General features: G+C 38.5%; 1 protein-coding gene across 1 annotated transcript in view; it reads left to right on the forward strand.

Moving 5' to 3' along the window:
- The first annotated feature begins 10299 nt into the window (after positions 1 to 10299).
- LOC133548693 (ankyrin repeat domain-containing protein 26-like) overlaps positions 10300 to 18697 on the forward strand; it is a 72023-nt gene continuing 63625 nt past the window's right edge. Inside the window, exons 1-4 of the mRNA XM_061893666.1 lie at positions 10300 to 10541; positions 10634 to 10730; positions 10783 to 10910; positions 13172 to 13483. Coding sequence (XP_061749650.1) covers positions 13239 to 13483 — 245 coding nt within the window. The 5' untranslated portion in view covers positions 10300 to 10541; positions 10634 to 10730; positions 10783 to 10910; positions 13172 to 13238. The remainder of the gene's footprint in view (positions 10542 to 10633; positions 10731 to 10782; positions 10911 to 13171; positions 13484 to 18697) is intronic.

An 18697-nucleotide genomic window follows, 5' to 3' on the forward strand; every position in this document is an offset into this window, starting at 1 on the left:
GATGAAGAAGTTAAATAAGAAGTTGAAGTTCAAGAAAATTATAAAGAAAAATAAATAGTTGGAGAAATTCAAGAAAATGATAAGAAGAAGAAATAGTTGAAGAAGAAGAAATACTTGGAGAAATTCAAGAAAATGATCAAGAAAAAGAAGTTAAAGAGGACAAAGAAGAAGTCAAAGACTACAATGAAGAAGTCAAAGAGGATGAATAAGTCAAAGATGAAGAAGTTGATGATGAAAAAGAAGTTGAAGTTCAAGAAAATGATAAAGAGGAAGAAGAAGAAGAAGAAGAAAGAGTTGAAGAAATTCAAGAAAATTATGAAGGGGAAGAGGAGGAAGAAGAAGAGGAAGAAATCAAAAACGACAAAGAAGTCAAGGAAGATAAATAAAAGGTCAAAGAGGACGAAGAAGAAGAAGAAGACAAAGAAAAGGTCAAAGAGGACGAAGAAGAGAAAGAAAAGGTCAAAGAGGACAGAGAAGAGAAGACAGGTGGCCGTGGCAGTTTTTTTTCCCCGCGCCTTCAAAAAAGGGAGGGGTGAGTAGGCTCAGTCAGACTGAAGCCCGGCTTGAGTTTGGCGATGGACAGAGGTGGGTAGGGTAGCCAGAAATTGTACTCAAGTAAGAGTACTGTTACTTTAGAGATTTATTACTCAAGTAAAAGTAAGGAGTAGTCATCCAAATATTTACTTGAGTGAAAGTAAAAAGTATGTTGTGAAAAAACTACTCAAGTACTGAGTAACTGATGAGTAACCTGTTTGTTTAATGATTACGGCAACAGATAATGCACAAAAACATAAAAATAGCAATGAGCAAATTCATAGCCAGGAATATATCTTAAGCAACTAAAACAATAATATATATTAAATAATAATACATTAAAATCAAGAAAATAAGGCAAATTGAGCCACAATAACTTAACAGCACCATAGGCTCAGTAGGCATTCATCGATTGATTGATTGATTGATTGAAACTTTTATTAGTAGATTGAACAGTACAGTACATATTCTGTACAATTGACCACTAAATGGTAACACCTCAATAAGTTTTTCAACGTTAATCAATTACTTAATAAATGACCAAGTCGAGGTGATCTACCTCATATATGCATACACACACATATCATATATATATGTATATATATATATATATATATATATATATATATATATATATATATATATATATATATATATATATATATATATATATATATATATATATATATATACAGTATATAATTTAGTTATTTATTTTGCCGTTTTTTTTGACATGTTAAAGGTGTTTTAATGAATATACATGCATGTTTAACATATAGATTCCTATTTTTCATGAAGACAAGAATATAAGTTGGTGTATTACTTGATTCTGATGACTTGCATTGATTGGAATCAGACAGTATAGTGCTGATAAAGTCCACATTTTCAAATGGAGGAAAAAAAAGGTTCCTCTTTTTTTGTCTAATACCACATGAAAATCGTTGTTTTTTTGTATCTTATTTGTCCAGCTTCCATATTTGTTTTTATACACTTTACAAGAAATACATTGGCGGCAAACTCAGTAGCTTGCTCGCTTGTTTGCGCTGGCTTTCGGAGACTCTTATTTTGTTAGCGCAGGCGCGATGGAGCGGTACTTTTATTGTGAAGACAGGAACTGTGCGATTAGTCTTTAGGCTTTTGACGGGCAGTACGGTTGAAATTAAAAGTGTATTTTTTCCTTTACACTTTTGATTGATTGATTGAAACTTTTATTAGTAGATTGCACAGTACAGTACATATTCCGCACAAATGACCACTAAATGCTAACACCCCAATAAGTTTTTCAACTTTTTTAGGTCGGATTTGACGTGTGACGGTCACGTGACCGCCTGGTTTTGTTTGATTGGTCCAACGTCACCAGTGACTGCATTTGATTGGTGAAACGCAGGCATGCGTGAATCCTACTTTGAATGCGTGTCTGACAAAATCAAAACAAACAAAGCGTGCATTAACAGATCGGTAAATAAAAGTAGCGAGTAACGAGCTGATTGTAGATAAATGGAGCGGAGTAAAAGTAGCGTTTCTTCTCTAATAAATATACTCAAGTAAAAGTAAAAGTATGTTGCATAAAATCTACTCTTAGAAGTACAATTTATCCCAAAAGTTACTCAAGTAGATGTAACGGAGTAAATGTAGCGCGTTACTACCCATCTGGAGGACTCTGGAGATGGAGGACTGTGGAGAGACGGAGCCGACGGCTCAAGATGGCGGCCAGGAGGCGGAGAATGCAGTGGAACAAAGAGGCTGGGCTTGCTGGGAGCGACGCCGCCACAATCCAAATCAGGTGCGCGACACACACACCGGCTCACAATTAACATTTCTCCTGACACTGTATAAAAGGGGAGAAGGAGGAGCGATCGAGGCAGAAGGAGTTGGAGAGACTGAAGCAGAGATCGAGGAGTGGAAGCAGAACAGCTCACGACGACACGGCCGACAGAAGGAGAGTAAGGAACGAGCAGGAGGAAAGGAGCTCAAAGAGCGACCGGACCGAAAGACAAGCTTGTATTTGAAAAAATAAAAGAGTCAAACCTGCTCAGCAAGATGTCTTTCCTTGATGATCCATGCAACCCGCACGATGACGGCAGGAAGCCGTTCACAATGTTATATTCCATCCATCCATTTTCTAAGGCTTATTCCTGTCACGGTGGGTAAAACTGGTGGACCCCAATGCAGAAAAGACAAGCGGAATTAGAGTTCAAGGGTTATTATTAATAAAACCTGAGGGAAAGGAAGTAATTTATATTTATGTATTACCCACTGTTACAAGCGGCCTTCTGAGAGCAACCATAATGCCATGTGGCCCCCAATGAAAACAAATGTGACACCACTGCTGTGGAGGAAAGATAGCTAAACACGACAGGACAAGCTAGAATAACATACCAATACCACATTTTTTGTACAAAAAAAAAAGAACTAATATGAATGAAACCCTTGTGTAGTGATGTTGTGCAATCAGAGCATAAGCGACTAATGATGGGTCAAACGATACTGAAGCGTTGATGCAGTATAAGACACAAAAAGTGATACTCTGTTCCCCGATACTTTGATGTGTGTCACTTTAAAGGGGGTCATATAATGATTTTTTTTTTCTACATTTAAAACCATCCCTTTTTTGCCTACTCAGTGATTCGCAAATCCATCTAGTCCATGGGTCGGCAACCCAAAATGTTGAAAGAGCCATATTGGACCAAAAATAAAAAAATAAAATCGGTCTGGAGCCGCAAAAAATTCAAAGCTTTATATAAGTCTTATAATGAAGAAAACACATGATGTAAGTGTCTATATTAGCTATAATAGCCTACTAAATGCTCTATTTACTCTCTATTGTATGCTGCGGCTGCCACATATACTGTAATATTGTACATGGTAATTGGTATATATTGTATATATGTTGTAGACATAATATATCTGTCTATATAATATAGTGTACACATATTAAGTATATATTCGTATATATTCGCATATATGTTATATTTTTTATCGCTACATTTAGTCTATTTACACCTGCATTGTCCTTTCCATTCTTACACTCTCCATCATTGTAATTGAGCTACTGTGTTGAACAATTTCCCTTGTGGATCATTAAAGTTTGTCTAAGTCTAAGTCTACTATCAAAGGCTGGTGCAAATCTCCGTTGACAGAAATGTTGTATTTTATTTTTTACCCTACACCTTTTTGCAACACTGCCAAACATTAGTAAAATGGAGGCTTCTCAGAGGGTGAGATAACTTGCAGCCATGGATTGACCAAATATGCCTGATTATAACTCCAGCAAATCAATGATATCAACAAAGCTCACTTTTGTGCATTCACGCACAGCATAAAATGTCTGGTGGACAAAATGAGACAAAGTAGGAGTGGCATAAAACTTTAAAAAACTTTTCTGTGGCAGCATCGGAAAAAGTTTTAAACTATGGTGGGTTCAAGGATCGCTGACATTGGCAGGTCAAAACGGTGCTTTCCAAATACTGTCATCAGTGAAGCATGTATAACATAAAATGTGGGATTTCTAACAATTAGGAAGGTTTGTGTCATGTTTGTTCTCCTACAGAAAATATATTAAAACAAAAAATATATTTTTTTTCTTCTTCTTTTTCCATTTGCACACATCTCTGAAAGAGGTCCAGGGAGCCACTAAGGAGGCCCCAAGGAGCCGCGGGTTGCTGACCCCTGATCTAGTCGTACGCCAAAGAATCACTTAATTAAATATTGCAACACAGTGTTATTGTTCAAACTGTGAGAAATGTTACAGTGGAAAAAATATTAAATATACTTTTCCTTGTTTTAATGAATACTTAAGCATATTATGCTACTGTATTTAATTTTTTTTCATTCTGACCGTCTCTTCAGGATGCGCCGTTTGGTAGGCGGGTCTTATTTACTTTCCTCCACTTCGACTACGTATTCTCCCTGCCATCTTTGTTGTAGTTTTTTAGTGCTTCCAGAGCAAGTCTACTGACAGATATAAGTTAGAACTGAGGTTGTCCCGATAACAATATTTTGGTACTGGTACCAAAATGTACTTTGATACTTTTTGATACTTTTCAAAATAAATGTGACCACAAAAAAAGGTACTATACAATTATTACATTTATTTTGTAACAAAAAACTCTTATGATTAATTAAAAATATGTTTTTTACTGCAATCAAAGAACAATTTTGGCATTAAATAAAATAGTCAACAAAACTAGAAAACTTCACTTTACGTAGTAAGCAAACAAGCGGGTTACAAAGGCCCCTAATTTGGCTGCCGACATATGCACAAACATACTGTGTCATTTCCCAATTTAATATTATTTTGTCAAAAATATGAGGGACAAGCGGTTATAAATGGATTATTAATCTACTTGTTCATTTACTATTAATATATGTTTATTTTCTGTTTTAACATGTTCTATCTACATTTATGCTAAAATGTTGAAATCACTTATTCTTCTGTTGTTTGGATACTTTACACAAGTTTTGGGTGAAAGTACATATCTTTTTTTTCTCCCAAAATAGAAAAGAATACATTTAGTAAGAAAAGTTACAGTACTTCGATTACTGTAACGTATTATTTTCGGGTCTCCCCATGTCTAGCATTAAAAGATTACAGTTGGTACAAAATGCGGCTGCTAGACTTTTGACGAGAACAAGAAAGTTTGATCACATTACGCCTGTACTGGCTCACCTTTCACTGGCTTCCTGTGACTTTAAGGTTTTACTACTTACGTATAAAATACTACTCGGTCTAGATCCATCCTATCTTGCCGATTGTATTGTACCATATGTCCCGGCAAGAAATCTGCGTTCAAAGGACTCCGGCTTATTAGTGATTCCCAAAGCCCAAAAAAAGTCTGTGGGCTATAGAGCGTTTTCATTTCGGGCTCCAGTACTCTGGAATGCCCTCCCGGTAACAGTTCGAGATGCCACCTCAGTAGAAGCATTTAAGTCTCACCTTAAAACTCATTTGTATACTCTAGCCTTTAAATAGACTCCCTTTTTAGACCAGTTGATCTGCCGTTTATTTTCTTTTTCTCCTATGTCCCACTCTCCCTTGTGGAGGGGGTCCAGTCCGATCCGGTGGCCATGTACTGCTCGCCTGTGTATCGGCTGGGAACATCTCTGCGCTGCTGATCCGCCTCCGCTTGGGATGTTTTCCTGCTGGCTCCGCTGTGAACGGGACTCTCGCTGCTGTGTTGGATCCGCTTTGGACTGGACTCTTGCGACTGTGTTGGATCCATTATGGATTGAACTTTCACAGTATCATGTTAGACCCGCTCGACATCCATTGCTTTCCTCCTCTCCAAGGTTCTCATAGTCATCATTGTCACCGACGTCCCACTGGGTGTGAATTTTTCCTTGCCCTCATGTGGGCCTACCGAGGATGTCGTAGTGGTTTGTGCAGCCCTTTGAGAAACTATTGATTTAGGGCTATATAAGTAAACATTGATTGATTGATTGATTTAATGATACATATTATTTCCAGGCTTTCGAGGGCCAAATAAAATTAAGTTGGGGGCCACATTTCACTCCCGGGCCTTGAGTTAGACATCTATGATTGTTGTCTGTCTATCTGTGTTGGCCCTGCGATGAGGTGGCCATTTGTCCAGGGTGTATGCCGCCTTCCGCCCGATTGTAGCTGAGATAGGCGCCAGCGCCCCCCGCGACCCCAAAAGGGAATAAACGGTAGTAAATGGATGGATGGATGGATTTAGGAGATCGTCTGGCCATACTTTCTCTGATTGGTCAAAAGACCCTCATGTGATTACACAGCGCCATGTTTGGTAGCAATCAAACCAAGCTGGGCATACTCTCTGACACCAACATCAGTGCAGTGTCAATACTGGTAGTGGATGTGCCACACACTCAATGAGGCATCATCCATCCAGATAGCATCTGTGAATAGGTATATCTATATGTAACAGTGTTTTTATTTACATTTGATGTACGTATTTTTCAACACACGCTACACTGTAAATCTGCCTTTTGTTAATGTCAGAGGTTTTCCTATCACATGATGTGGAAGAAGCGTGATGATTTTGTGTCTTTGAAAAAGAAGATGAAAGCCGAATCTGTGGCGCCCCTAAGTTGGAAGTGCAGTGAAATTCTGCAAATATCATTTTGTAAGGAAGATAGACAGCTATGATTGTAGAGAGCAGGGACCTTGAGAAAGACCAAGTGCGGGGTCCTTCATTCCGCCGTCTGTCATGTCGTTGCAGACATAAAATTTGTCCACGCAGACAGAAAAGATTGGGACGTTAAGTGCGCAGCACAGGGAATGTGTTATTACTTCACTTTATTGCGTGTTGAATGGAACTCTTCAACTCGATCGCTGTCATTTTTGTTTTGCTGTGTTTGAATGCAAATCGCACAGAATGTCTGCCGTGGCCCAAAATGTTTAGTGTAATTTTCCTATGCATCTGTTTAACTATAAATACAAAACCAAAACCGGTGAAGTTGGCACGTTGTGTAAATCGTAAATAAAAACAGAAATCCATGATTTGCAAATCCTTTTCAAATTATATTTAGTTGAATACACCACAAAGACAGGATATGTAATGTTGGACCTGAGAAATGTTTTTTGTTTTTTTTTTGCAAATAATCATTAACTTTTAATTTAATGGCAGTAGCACATTGCAAAAAAAGTTGGCACACGGGTATTTTTACCACTGTGTCACATGGCCTTTCCTTCTAACAACACTCAGTAAACATTTTGGGAACTGAAGAGACCAATTTTTGAAGCTTTTCAGGTGGAATTCTTTCCTATTCTTGCTTGATGTACAGCTTAAGTTGTTGAACAGTCCAGGGTCCGCGTTGTCGTATTTTGGGCTTCATAATGCGCCACACATTTTCAATGGGAGACAGGTCTGGACTACAGGTAGGCCAGTCTAGTACCCGCACTCTTTTACTATGAAGCCACACTGTTGCAGAATGTGCCTTGACATTGTCTTGCTGAAATAAGCAGGGGCGTCCATGAAAAAGATGTTGCTTGAATGGCAACATATGTTGCTCCAAAACCTGTATGTACCTTTCAGCATTAATGGTGCCTTCACAGATGTGTAAGTTACCCATGCCTTGGCCACTAATACACCCTCCTACCATCACAGATGCTGGCTTTGGAACTTTGCGCCTAGAACAGTCCTGACAGTTCTTTTCCTCTTTGGTCCATAGTACACGACGTCCACAGTTTCCAAAAACAATTTGGAAATGTGGACTCGTCAGACCACAGACACTTTTCCACTTTGCATCAGTCCATCTTAGAGGAGCTGGGGCCCAGTAAAGCCGGCTGCATTTTGGGCGTCGTTGATAAATGGCTTTGGCTTTGCATAGTAGAGTTTTAACTTGCACTTACATATGAGTGACAAACTGTAGTTACTGACAGTGGTTTTCTGAAATGTTCCTGATCCCATGTGGTGATATCCTTTACTGACTGATTTTGTTTTTTGCAACAGTACCGCCTGAGTGATAGAAGGTCACAGGCATTTCCGAATACATGCAGTGATTTCTCCATATTCTCTGAACCTTTTGATGATATTACGGACCGTAGAGGGTGAAATCCCTAAATTTCTTGCAAAAGCTTGTTGAGAAATGTTAAACTGTTCAACAATTTGCACACGCATTTGTTCACAAAGTTGTGACCCCTGCCCCATCCTTGCTCGTGAATTTCATGGAAGCTGTTTTTATACCCAATCATGGCACCCACCTGTTCCCAATTAGCCTGTTCACCTGTGAGATGTTTCAAATAAGTGTTTGATGAGCATTTCTCAACCTTCTTAATCTTTTTTTCCACCTGTGCAAGCTTTTTTGAAACATGTGGCAGCCATCAAATTCCAAATGAGCTAATATTTGCAAAAAATACCAAAGCTTACCAGTTTGAACGTTAAGTATCTTGTCTTTGTGGTAAATTCAATTAAATATAAGTTTTAAAGGATTTGAAAATCATTGTATTCTGTTTTTGATTACCAGTCACGCATTGCGCCAACTTCCCTGGTTTTGGGTTTTGTACAATAATCACATTCATAAATGTGCGGTGGCACTAAGGATTTCAGCACGCAAACAGAATGCACTGCTTGTTCAGGAAAGGTGGGATTTGAATTTTCACAGTGCATCTTGTGTTTGTTAAGGTGAGATCATGGAAAGGAAAGCTAAAGATGTCATGACATTGCCCTCAATACACTTACCTACCAACCAACCCCATCAACTTGCTGTCTGGCCTTGCTTTTCAATGCAACACAACAAGCAGTGCTCTTTAGAGCACACATCCTCTAGAAAACTCAAATAAACATTCCAAAAAATATATGTCTGAAATCAATATTGGAGAATGCAACGTTATGAACTGTGGTTTATGCACATTTTCCATCCTGTTTGTATTTTTGCTTATTAGTGGTTGCTTCTTGAATAACATAATTTTTCCAGACAAACACTGCCATCAAGTGGTAAAGATTTGCTCCTACAGAAAACAAAAATCAAATCATAGACAAGGCAGAAAATTGTGACGACCTGCTAGTGTTGATGTTCGTGTTCATGTTCCCATGGTCATGAATTTACCGTGCCCGGAAGGTGATTGGTGGAAAATGAGGAAGGGTTGTTGTTGTTGTTTTATTATTAACTGAACAGGTGTATTACACACAAGAATAAAAGAAAAGTACATATAGGGAAATATACACACAATAGTATCAAGTATGCATATATATATATATATATATATATACATATATATATATATATATATATATATATATATATATATATATATATATATATATATATATATATATATATATATATATATATATATATATATATATACATATATATATATATATATATACATATATATATATATATACATTCCTGAGCTCGGGATCTTCTGTGTGGAGTTTGCATGTTCTCCCCGTGACTGTGTGGGTTCCCTCCAGGTACTCCGGCTTCCTCCCACCTCCAAAGACATTCTTTTTTTTTTTTTTTTTTTTTTTTCTTTGTCATGAAAAAAGGACGTTTTTGTCATGGAAAGGGGAAGTTTTTGTGGTTGATGCACTAAGTGTAAGTGTATATTGCGTTTTTTATGTTGATTTAATAATTTTTCATTTGTTTTTTTTTTTAAATAAAAATGAGTAAAAAATTCTTCTGCGGCCCGGTACCAATTACCGAAAACTGAATAAAAAAAAAACAGAAAAGTAAATAAATAAATAAATACAATAAATCATATATAAATATATATAATTTAGTATTTCAATGGTTGCTGAATATATATAAATACCGTATATACTGAATATATATACATATATATTCATTCAGTGGTTATTCATTATATTCATTTTTTTTTTAATGTATCAAAATGATTTGTTTTAATTACAGATGTCCGATAATATCAGACTGCCGGTATTATCGGCCGATAAATGCTTTAAAAAGTAATGTTGGAAATTATCAGTATCGGTTTAAAGAAGTAAAATGTATTACTTTTTAAAATGACGCTGTGTACACGGACGTCTAGGAAGAAGTACAGAGCGCCAATAAACCTTAAAGGCACTCTTCTGGGACGCTACAATATACACCACCCGGTACCCCCTAATCCCCCTAATCAACAGCTGATACAATGGACTCATACTATAATGAAAGTAAGTCATTGATTTCCAGAATATGTGTCATTTATTAATGCTGAAATTCTGACAACTGACGTTTCAGCATTATGGATAATTTACGCCACTTACGCATGCGTTCTTCTTCTCCTCCTCTTTGGCCTTGCCGTTTAACCATCAAACAAACGCCATGGGAACATCGCCCCCTGGAGTTTCAAATTCAGATGGGTAACAGATTTCGGTAGAACACCTGTTTAAACACGTCCGGAAGTAGAGTATTTGTAGCGTTTTCTCTAGAATAAAACTAAATTAAGTATTATTTCTGTAATGTAGAAGTGAGTGTATATAACTGTTGTCCGTCCAAGTTGTATAAATGTGGCGTTTAAAGTCGTCACTACAGCGAGGGCAAGGCTTCTGCTTTGAAGAGTGTCAATAAAGCACCAGAAGGTTGGTCTGACAACAGGATGCGATTTTAAATGTCAAATTGTTTATTGTTTTACTCTGATGTTGTTTATATAATGCGTGTTTACCGTTTAAAGGAGACAGTGGTGGAATCCGTTGATGAAGTTGTAAGATTGGACCAATTAGCTCAAACGTGACCGCGTTTGGAGCCACGACACTAAGGGACAAAACTGGGTATGTAAAATTAAATTATGCCACAGATTTGTTGTAAAGTTTATGTTTGCAGTTTATTGCACAGAGACTGGAACAGCTCTCAGAAACACAGGATGATTTATCGTTGAATCAGCACATGTTGTACACCACGAACGCAGTCCTCCCGGGGCTTCCGGTCCGCTCTGCTGCTAAGCTTTCTGGGTAATGTAGTTACACAACAATTACCAAAACAAACATACCGTCTACTGTCCGGCCAGCTATTTGTAATGTTTCTTCATTTTGTAACATTGAAATGTCTATATACAGTGCTAAATTTAGGTTTTACGTTATTTTTTATCAATCTCAAACATACCGTCGACTGTCCGGCCAGCTATTTGTAATGTTTCTTTATTTTGTAACATTGAAATGTCTATATACAGTGCTAAATTTAGGTTTTACGTTATTTTTTATCAATCTGTATGTTTTAGGGATAGTTTCGAGGACAAGTTATATCATACTTGCCAACCTTGAGACTTCCGATTTCGGGAGGTGGGGGGTGGGGCGGAGGCGTGGTTGGGACGGGGGGGCATGGTTAAGAGGGGTGGCGTATAATTCACCAACTCGAGTATTACACACATATATATATATATATATATATATATATATATATATATATATATATATATATCTATATATGTATATATATATATATATATATATATATATACATATATAGATATATATATGTATATGTAAATATATATATATATATATATATATATATGTAAATATATATATATATGAAATACTTGACTTTAAGTAAATTCTAATATTTATTTAATTAAATATATATATAAAAGAAATAGTTGAATTTCCGATGGCACCTATCAATAAAACACAGTTATTTTACTAACTGTACTGTGCTTGCTGGTTACTAAAAAAACAACAACAACACTTACCTTTCACTATTTGAGTAACCTTTGTTCTGTTGGCGAGCGATCTCCGAATCCGGGAACATCCTTCACGGATTTGTTGTAGACATCCGCAAATGAGAACGGGATGTTGCTTCCAGCTATCAGCATAGCCATCCATCTTTGTCTCAGCATAAGATACACCATCGGGTCTCCATTTTGCAAGATGGACCATGATACTGGGTTGTGAATGATGCTGCGCTGCGGACGCTTAGTGCTTTGCTGACGTTCATGGCTGAATATATCCGTTCACCGTGTTTAATGGAGAAGTCTGTTCTACAAAATTTACAGGCAACATACCCCTTACCCTTCGAACTCTCCTGGGTAAACTGAAATTCTTGTTTCCAATCGTTCTGGAACTTGCAAACGTATTTCTTCATTTTGCTCGTCGAAGGTGTAATATATTGGGTTGGAGTCAATAACCAGGCGACGTGATGAAGTTACGTCTCTTTACTGTGGGCTTCAGAACAGACATTCAATTCTATGTACAGTAGATGGCAGTATTGTCCCGTTTAAGAGGGTCACAACATTGAGTCAGGTTCTCATGGAGCTGGAGTGGGCGTGGCCTCAAGCGCCGTCTGAATTTCGGGAGATTTTCGGGAGAAAATTTGTCCCGGGAGGTTTTCGCGAGAGGCGCTGAATTTCGGGAGTCTCCCGGAAAATCCGGGAGGGTTGGCAAGTATGAGTTATATGTTTATTTTCTATAGCTTCGTTCTAGCAATGTAGCGAGCCTACATCAGTGGTTCTCAAATGGGGGTACGCGTACCCCTGGGTGTACATGAAGGTATGCCAAAGGGTACGTGACATTTTTTTGAAATTTTTTAAAAATAGCAACAATTCAAAATCCTTTATAAATATATTTATTGAATAATACTTCAACAAAATATGAATTTAAGTTCATAAACTGTGAAAAGAAATGCAACAATGCAATATTCAGTGTTGACAGCTAGATTTTTTGTGGACGTGTTCCATAAATATTGATGTTAAAGATTTATTTTTTTGTGAAGAAATGTTTAGAATTAAGTTCATGAATCCAGATGGATCTCTATTACAATACCTAAAAGAGGGCACTTTAAGTTAATGATTACTTCTATGTGTATAAATCTTTATTTATAATTGAGTCACTTGTTTATTTTTCAACAAGTTTTTAGTTATTTTTTATATCTTTTTTCCAAATAGTTCAAGAAAGACCACTACAAATGAGCAATATTTTGCACTGTTATACAATGTAATAAATCAGAAACTGATGACATAGTCCTGTATTTTACTTCTTTATTTCTTTTTTCAACCAAAAATGCTTTGCTCTGATTAGGGGGTACTTGAATTAAAAAAATGTTCACAGGGGGTACATCACTGTAAAAAGGTTGAGAACCACTGGCCTAAATCAAGATGTCGCCCTACTGTCAGGCCAGCTAATTGTAACGATCGTTCATGGTTATAATACTGGAATGTTGACATCATGTGTCACTTTTAAGTGTTCAATGAGTTATATCAAACTATATTCCTATTCAGGGGCAGTCTCAAGGAATAGATTACTGTAGGGCTTCTCATTTTGAGGATTAAGGAGGACCAGCCATTGATGACAATCTCGCACCGATTGATTCGGTGCACAGTGCTGCTCTCTAAAATGAAGAAGATACTGATGAATTTTTCCAAGAAGATGCGAACAGGCACGCCGGACAGCGGCTGTGCACTCTCTGTGGGATACGAGGTGACTAAAGGGGAGCTGAAAAACATCCACAAGGCTGCCTGGAAGGGCAATTTGGCCAAGATTGAGCGTCTGGCCAAGAGCAGTGACATAAACAAGGTCGACCAGCAGAACAGGTGAGTGTTTCGTCTGATCTTACAAACATTCCAGTCACTATCCACTGAAAAACACCTCTATAAACACCCCATACTGTGCATGTCCAAAGTGAGCATATTTAGTTTGAACAGAGCTGCACAAGTTGTTACTGGAATCTTCTTCCCTTGCTTCATGGTGACGTCACTGGTGATGTTAGACACACTGCTCTTCCACCATCCTTCTGCTTAACGGGGATCTGCACTTTTTTTGGAATGTTGCCTATCAATCATAATCATTATGTGAGATAAGCACACCATCCATCCATTTTCTACCCCGTGTCCCTTTCAAAGTCGCGGGGGTGCGAGAGCCTATCTCAGCTGCATTGGGCGGAAGGCGGCATACACCCTGGACAAGTTGCAACCTCATGGCAGGGCCAACACAGATAGACAGACAACATTCACACACTAGGGCCAATTTAGTGTTGCCAATCAACCTATCCCCAGGTGCATGTCTTTGGAGGTGGGAGGAAGCCGGAGTACCCGGAGGGAACCCACGCAGTCACGGGGAGAACATGCAAACTCCACATAGAAAGATCCCGAGCCCGGGATTGAACTCAGGGCCTTCGTATTGTGAAAAAAAAGCACACATATGTGTTCTAATGCATTCTAAATCGTAAATAAATGCCAGCAAAATTCAGCTAACAATGGAGACAATGAGAGTTGCTCTATTTTGCCTTTAAGGCGGTCAAAAAAAAAATTCCAAAAACCTCTATCGATGTTTTATATACATGCTGTAAGTATATACACTTGTGAAGGACATAATGTCATTGCTGTCTTGATAATTTGTACAACTCTCATATTTTTTTGTGATAGAATGATTGGAGCACATACTTGTTTGTTACAAAAAACATTCATTAAGTTTGGTTCTTTTATGATTTGATTATGGGTCTACTCAAAATGTGACCAAATATGCTGGGTCAAAAGTATACAAACAGCAACATACATTATCAATTTTGGTGATGTAGAAAAGTTACAATCAAATAAAATTGGCTTCATGACATGGCCTCTTAACTTTATGTGAATGATTATGATTGACGACATCTGTTGACTTCTCTGAGCCCATTGAAATATGGCTCATGTGATGCAGTCATTAGACTCGGTTAGAAACGTGACAATGGGAAAGTCAAAGGAACTCAGCACAGATCTGAAAAAAACACATCATTGACTAGAACAAGTCAGGAAAGTTCACTTGGAGCCATTTCACAGCAGCTTAAAGTCCCGAAAGCAACTGTGCAGACAATTGTTGGCAAGTTTAAAGTGCATGGCACAGTTTTGTCACTGCCGCGATTAGGACGAAAACGCAAGCTATCACCTGCTGCTGAGAGAAAATTGGTCAGGATGATCAAGAGTCAACCAAGAATCACCAAAAAGAAGCTCTGCAATGAATCGGAAGCTGCTGGAACACAGGTGTCAGTGTCCTCAGTCAAGCATGTTTTGCATCGCCATAGACTTAGAGGCTTCCATGCAAGAAGGAAGCCCTTGCTTTAGAAGCGACACCTGAAGGCTCATCTAAAGTTTGCTGCTGGTCACATGGACAAAGATGAGACCTGGAGGAAAGTGCTGTGGTCAGATGAAACAAATATTGCGCTGTTTGGCCACAGTACCCAGCAATGTGTTTGGAGGAGAAATGTTGAGGCATTTTATCCTAGGAAGTGAAGTGAATGATATTTATATAGCGCTTTTCTCTAACGACTCAAAGCGCTTTACATAGTGGAACCCAATATCTAAGTTACATTTAAACCTGTGTGGGTGGCACTGGGAACAGGTGGGTAAAGTGTCTTGCCCAAGGACACAACGGCAGTGACTAGGATGGTTGAAGCGGGGATCGAACTTGGAACTCTCAAGTTGCCGGCACGGCCGCTCTACCGACCGAGCTATACCGCCCCACACTACCCTACCGTCAAGCATGGTGGTGGTAGTATTATGCTCTATGCTCTCTGGGCCTGTTTTACTGCCAACGGAACTGGTGCTTTACAGAGAGTAAAAGAGACCATGAAAAAGGAGGATTACCTCCAAATTCTTCAGGACAACTTAAAATCATCAGCCCGGAGGTTGAATCTTGGGCGTTCCAACAGGACAATGTCCACAAACACATGTCAAAAGTGGTAATGGAATGGCTAAATCAGGCTAAAATAAAGGTTTTAGAATGGCCTTCCCAAAGTCCTGACTTAAACCCCATTGAGAACAATGTTGAAGAAACAAGTCCATGTCAGAAAACCAACACTTTTAGCTGAACTTCACTAATTTTGCCAAGAGGAGTGGTCAAAAATTCAGCCAGAAGTTTGCCAGAAGCTTGTGGATGGCTACCAAAAGTGCCATTATTGCAGTGAAACTTGCCAAGGGACATGTAACCAAATATTAACATTGCTGTATGTATACTTTTGACCCAGCAGATTTGGTCACATTTTCAGTAGACCCATAATAAATTCATAAAAGAACCAAACTTTATGAATGTTTTTTGTGACAAACAATTATGTTCTCCAATCACTCTATCACAAAAAAATAAGAGTTGTAGAAATTATTGGAAACTCAAGACAGCCATGACATTATGTTCTTTACACGTGTATGTCAACTTTTGACCACGACAGTATGTCATGTAGTAATGGGCACATACATGGGTAATATTTACGTATTTTGCTCATTTCAAGAATATGACAGCACTGTAATTTCACAAACACATTACAACTGCTTTTTCCTTCAACAACAACATTGACTACTACTACTTATGAACCTATATTTTTTATAGCGACTTTATCACAAATCTCATCTGTTTATGTTGTTAACCTCTGTTAACGACTTAGCCCAAAAGCGAACGCTGTGTTTCAAATGTTTAGCTACAACTCTGTTTAAAAGTGCCTCTCCCCATAACCGGTGGCTGAAAAGTAGTTTTTATTTTAACAGCCAGCGGCTTTCACCGCAGTGAGCGAGTCGACGCTCCATCTATCACCGCACACAACCCTGAGGCTATAAACCTAACGTAATGAACAAAAATAATGAGACTGCTTTGACATAGTCACAGGTAAGTAATTACTTTATAAGAATAAACAACACATTACATTACTACTTACAACAAAAATAATCTGAGTAGTCTCAAAACTAGTTATCTAGCCGTAAAACAATCAAGCAACCTTAAGTGCTTTGCACGTATACGTGCTTTGGTCCAAATTGCTCAACTCTAGCACACACTGTTTCCATCCTGCTATTTGGCTCTTAATAAATCAGGCCCTTATTGTACAATGTCTGCTCTCACTAGGATACAGACTAGAGATGTGCGGTTTGCGGTCTCATCCGCGGGGTCCGCGGATAAACCGCGGGTCGGGCGGTTGACATGACGGAAAAATCGATTTGAACCATCCGGAAATATTTGATATACATGGTTCTGGGATCGGTATCCTTTGCCATTCAAAGAGCCATTTAAGACCCGTGTCATAAAGTGAAGAAGACAATAGGATACGCAATTATTCTCTTGAATGATTGCCGGCAGTCACCCAGTTAATAAGTATTAGGACGTGCTATAAAGCCATTGGCTTTGTCGCCTTCTACAACATGTACGATCTACTTGTCAGTCCAGCATCATGTTATGTGTGGCTTCTGCAGACACACGCACCCCCGTGTGTTGGTAAGGTGGGTGGGGTTGGGGGCGCAGGGGTGTAAAATGTATTCAGTTTGGTCACAGATACAAAGGATTCTGGGTATTTGTTGTGTTGCGTTTATGTTGTGTTACTGTGAGGATGTTCTCCCAAAATGTGTTTGTCAATCTTGTTTTGTGTGGCTTCACAGCGTGGCGCATATTCGTAAGTGTTAAAGTTGTTTATATCACAACCATCAGTGTACTCTGTATCACCCAGTATGCCTTTCAATCTTGTACATGGAATTGCGGAAGCTGCACACAACATGTTGCCGGACCAACAATCGGTTCGTACATGTTGTTGAAAGTGTCGAAGGCAATGGCTTCACAGCACGCCCATATTCTTGTTATCAGGATGAACGCTATTGGATGGTCGCGAAAACGTTAGCGGCTCCAATTATCTTCATTACTCTGTGAAACAGGTTTAAATAGCTCTGTGAGTGGTAAAGGCGGCTGACCTCTGATGTATTTCAACGGGCGGGTGCTGGGCGTGTACGGTCCTGATAAAATGTTGGTTCGGGTGGACGGCGGGTGGATGACGACTTTGGTGATGCGGTTGCGGATGATTAAATTGCTTATCCGCGCATCTCTAATACAGACTCTCAGGATGTTCATATCTTTCTCTTTAGATGAAAATTTCCTTCTCGCTAAGAAAAAAGGTGGATGCAAACGAACGTGTTTTCTTGTCTTTCTCGCCATCTAAGTTGGCTGTCAAAGTTGACCAGCATCTCGCTTTATGTCCACATCCTTCTACTATCCAGGTGAGCGGCGTTATTTATAATAGAGGATTAACTTTCACCAACTCCAGGACTGCAGCAGCTCACCGTCTGATGTCAATATATCTGCAAAGGCTAGTTACCGCTCTGTGATCAATGCGCCACTAAAAGTAGGTTCTTTACCTTAGCGCTTGTAACTATATTGTTAATACTTTAATACTTGGTTAATATTCATGTCACGTCATGTAAAGTGAGTTTTGTTTTCGCTTTGTAGATGTTTTTTTGTGGGTTTTATGGGCGTAATAGACGCAACCATGTCATGGCTCCCATACCTCCATTGTTTGCTGACTTTTACGATTATTTACATGTTAGACTGCATTAAAAAAAAGACGTGTGCTTGTCTGTCATAAGGATTGTGAATGATGGACAAAATAATAAAATAAGAGCATTTTCCCCTTTGATCAACCGTAGGACTTGTGCAGCCCCAAATCATGACGCTATAAATGTTTCACTATTTTGTTGCTTTTGATTGATTGATTGATTGATTGATTGAAAATTTTATTAGTAGCCTGCACAGTTCAGTACATATTCCGTAGAATTGACCACTAAATTGTAACACCCGAATACGTTTTTCAACTTGTTTAAATCGGGGTCCACGTTAATCAATTCATGGTACAAATATATACTATCAGCATAATGCGGTCATCACACAAGTTAATCATCATAGTATACACATTGAATTATTTACATTATTTACAATCCGAGGGGTGGGATGAGGAGCTTTGGTGGATATCAGTACTTCAGTCATCAACAATTGCATCAACAGAGAAATGGACATTGAAACAGTGTAGG

Source organism: Nerophis ophidion, linkage group LG03 (genome assembly GCF_033978795.1).
Source record: "Nerophis ophidion isolate RoL-2023_Sa linkage group LG03, RoL_Noph_v1.0, whole genome shotgun sequence".
In the NCBI taxonomy this organism is placed as follows: Eukaryota; Metazoa; Chordata; class Actinopteri; order Syngnathiformes; family Syngnathidae; genus Nerophis; species Nerophis ophidion.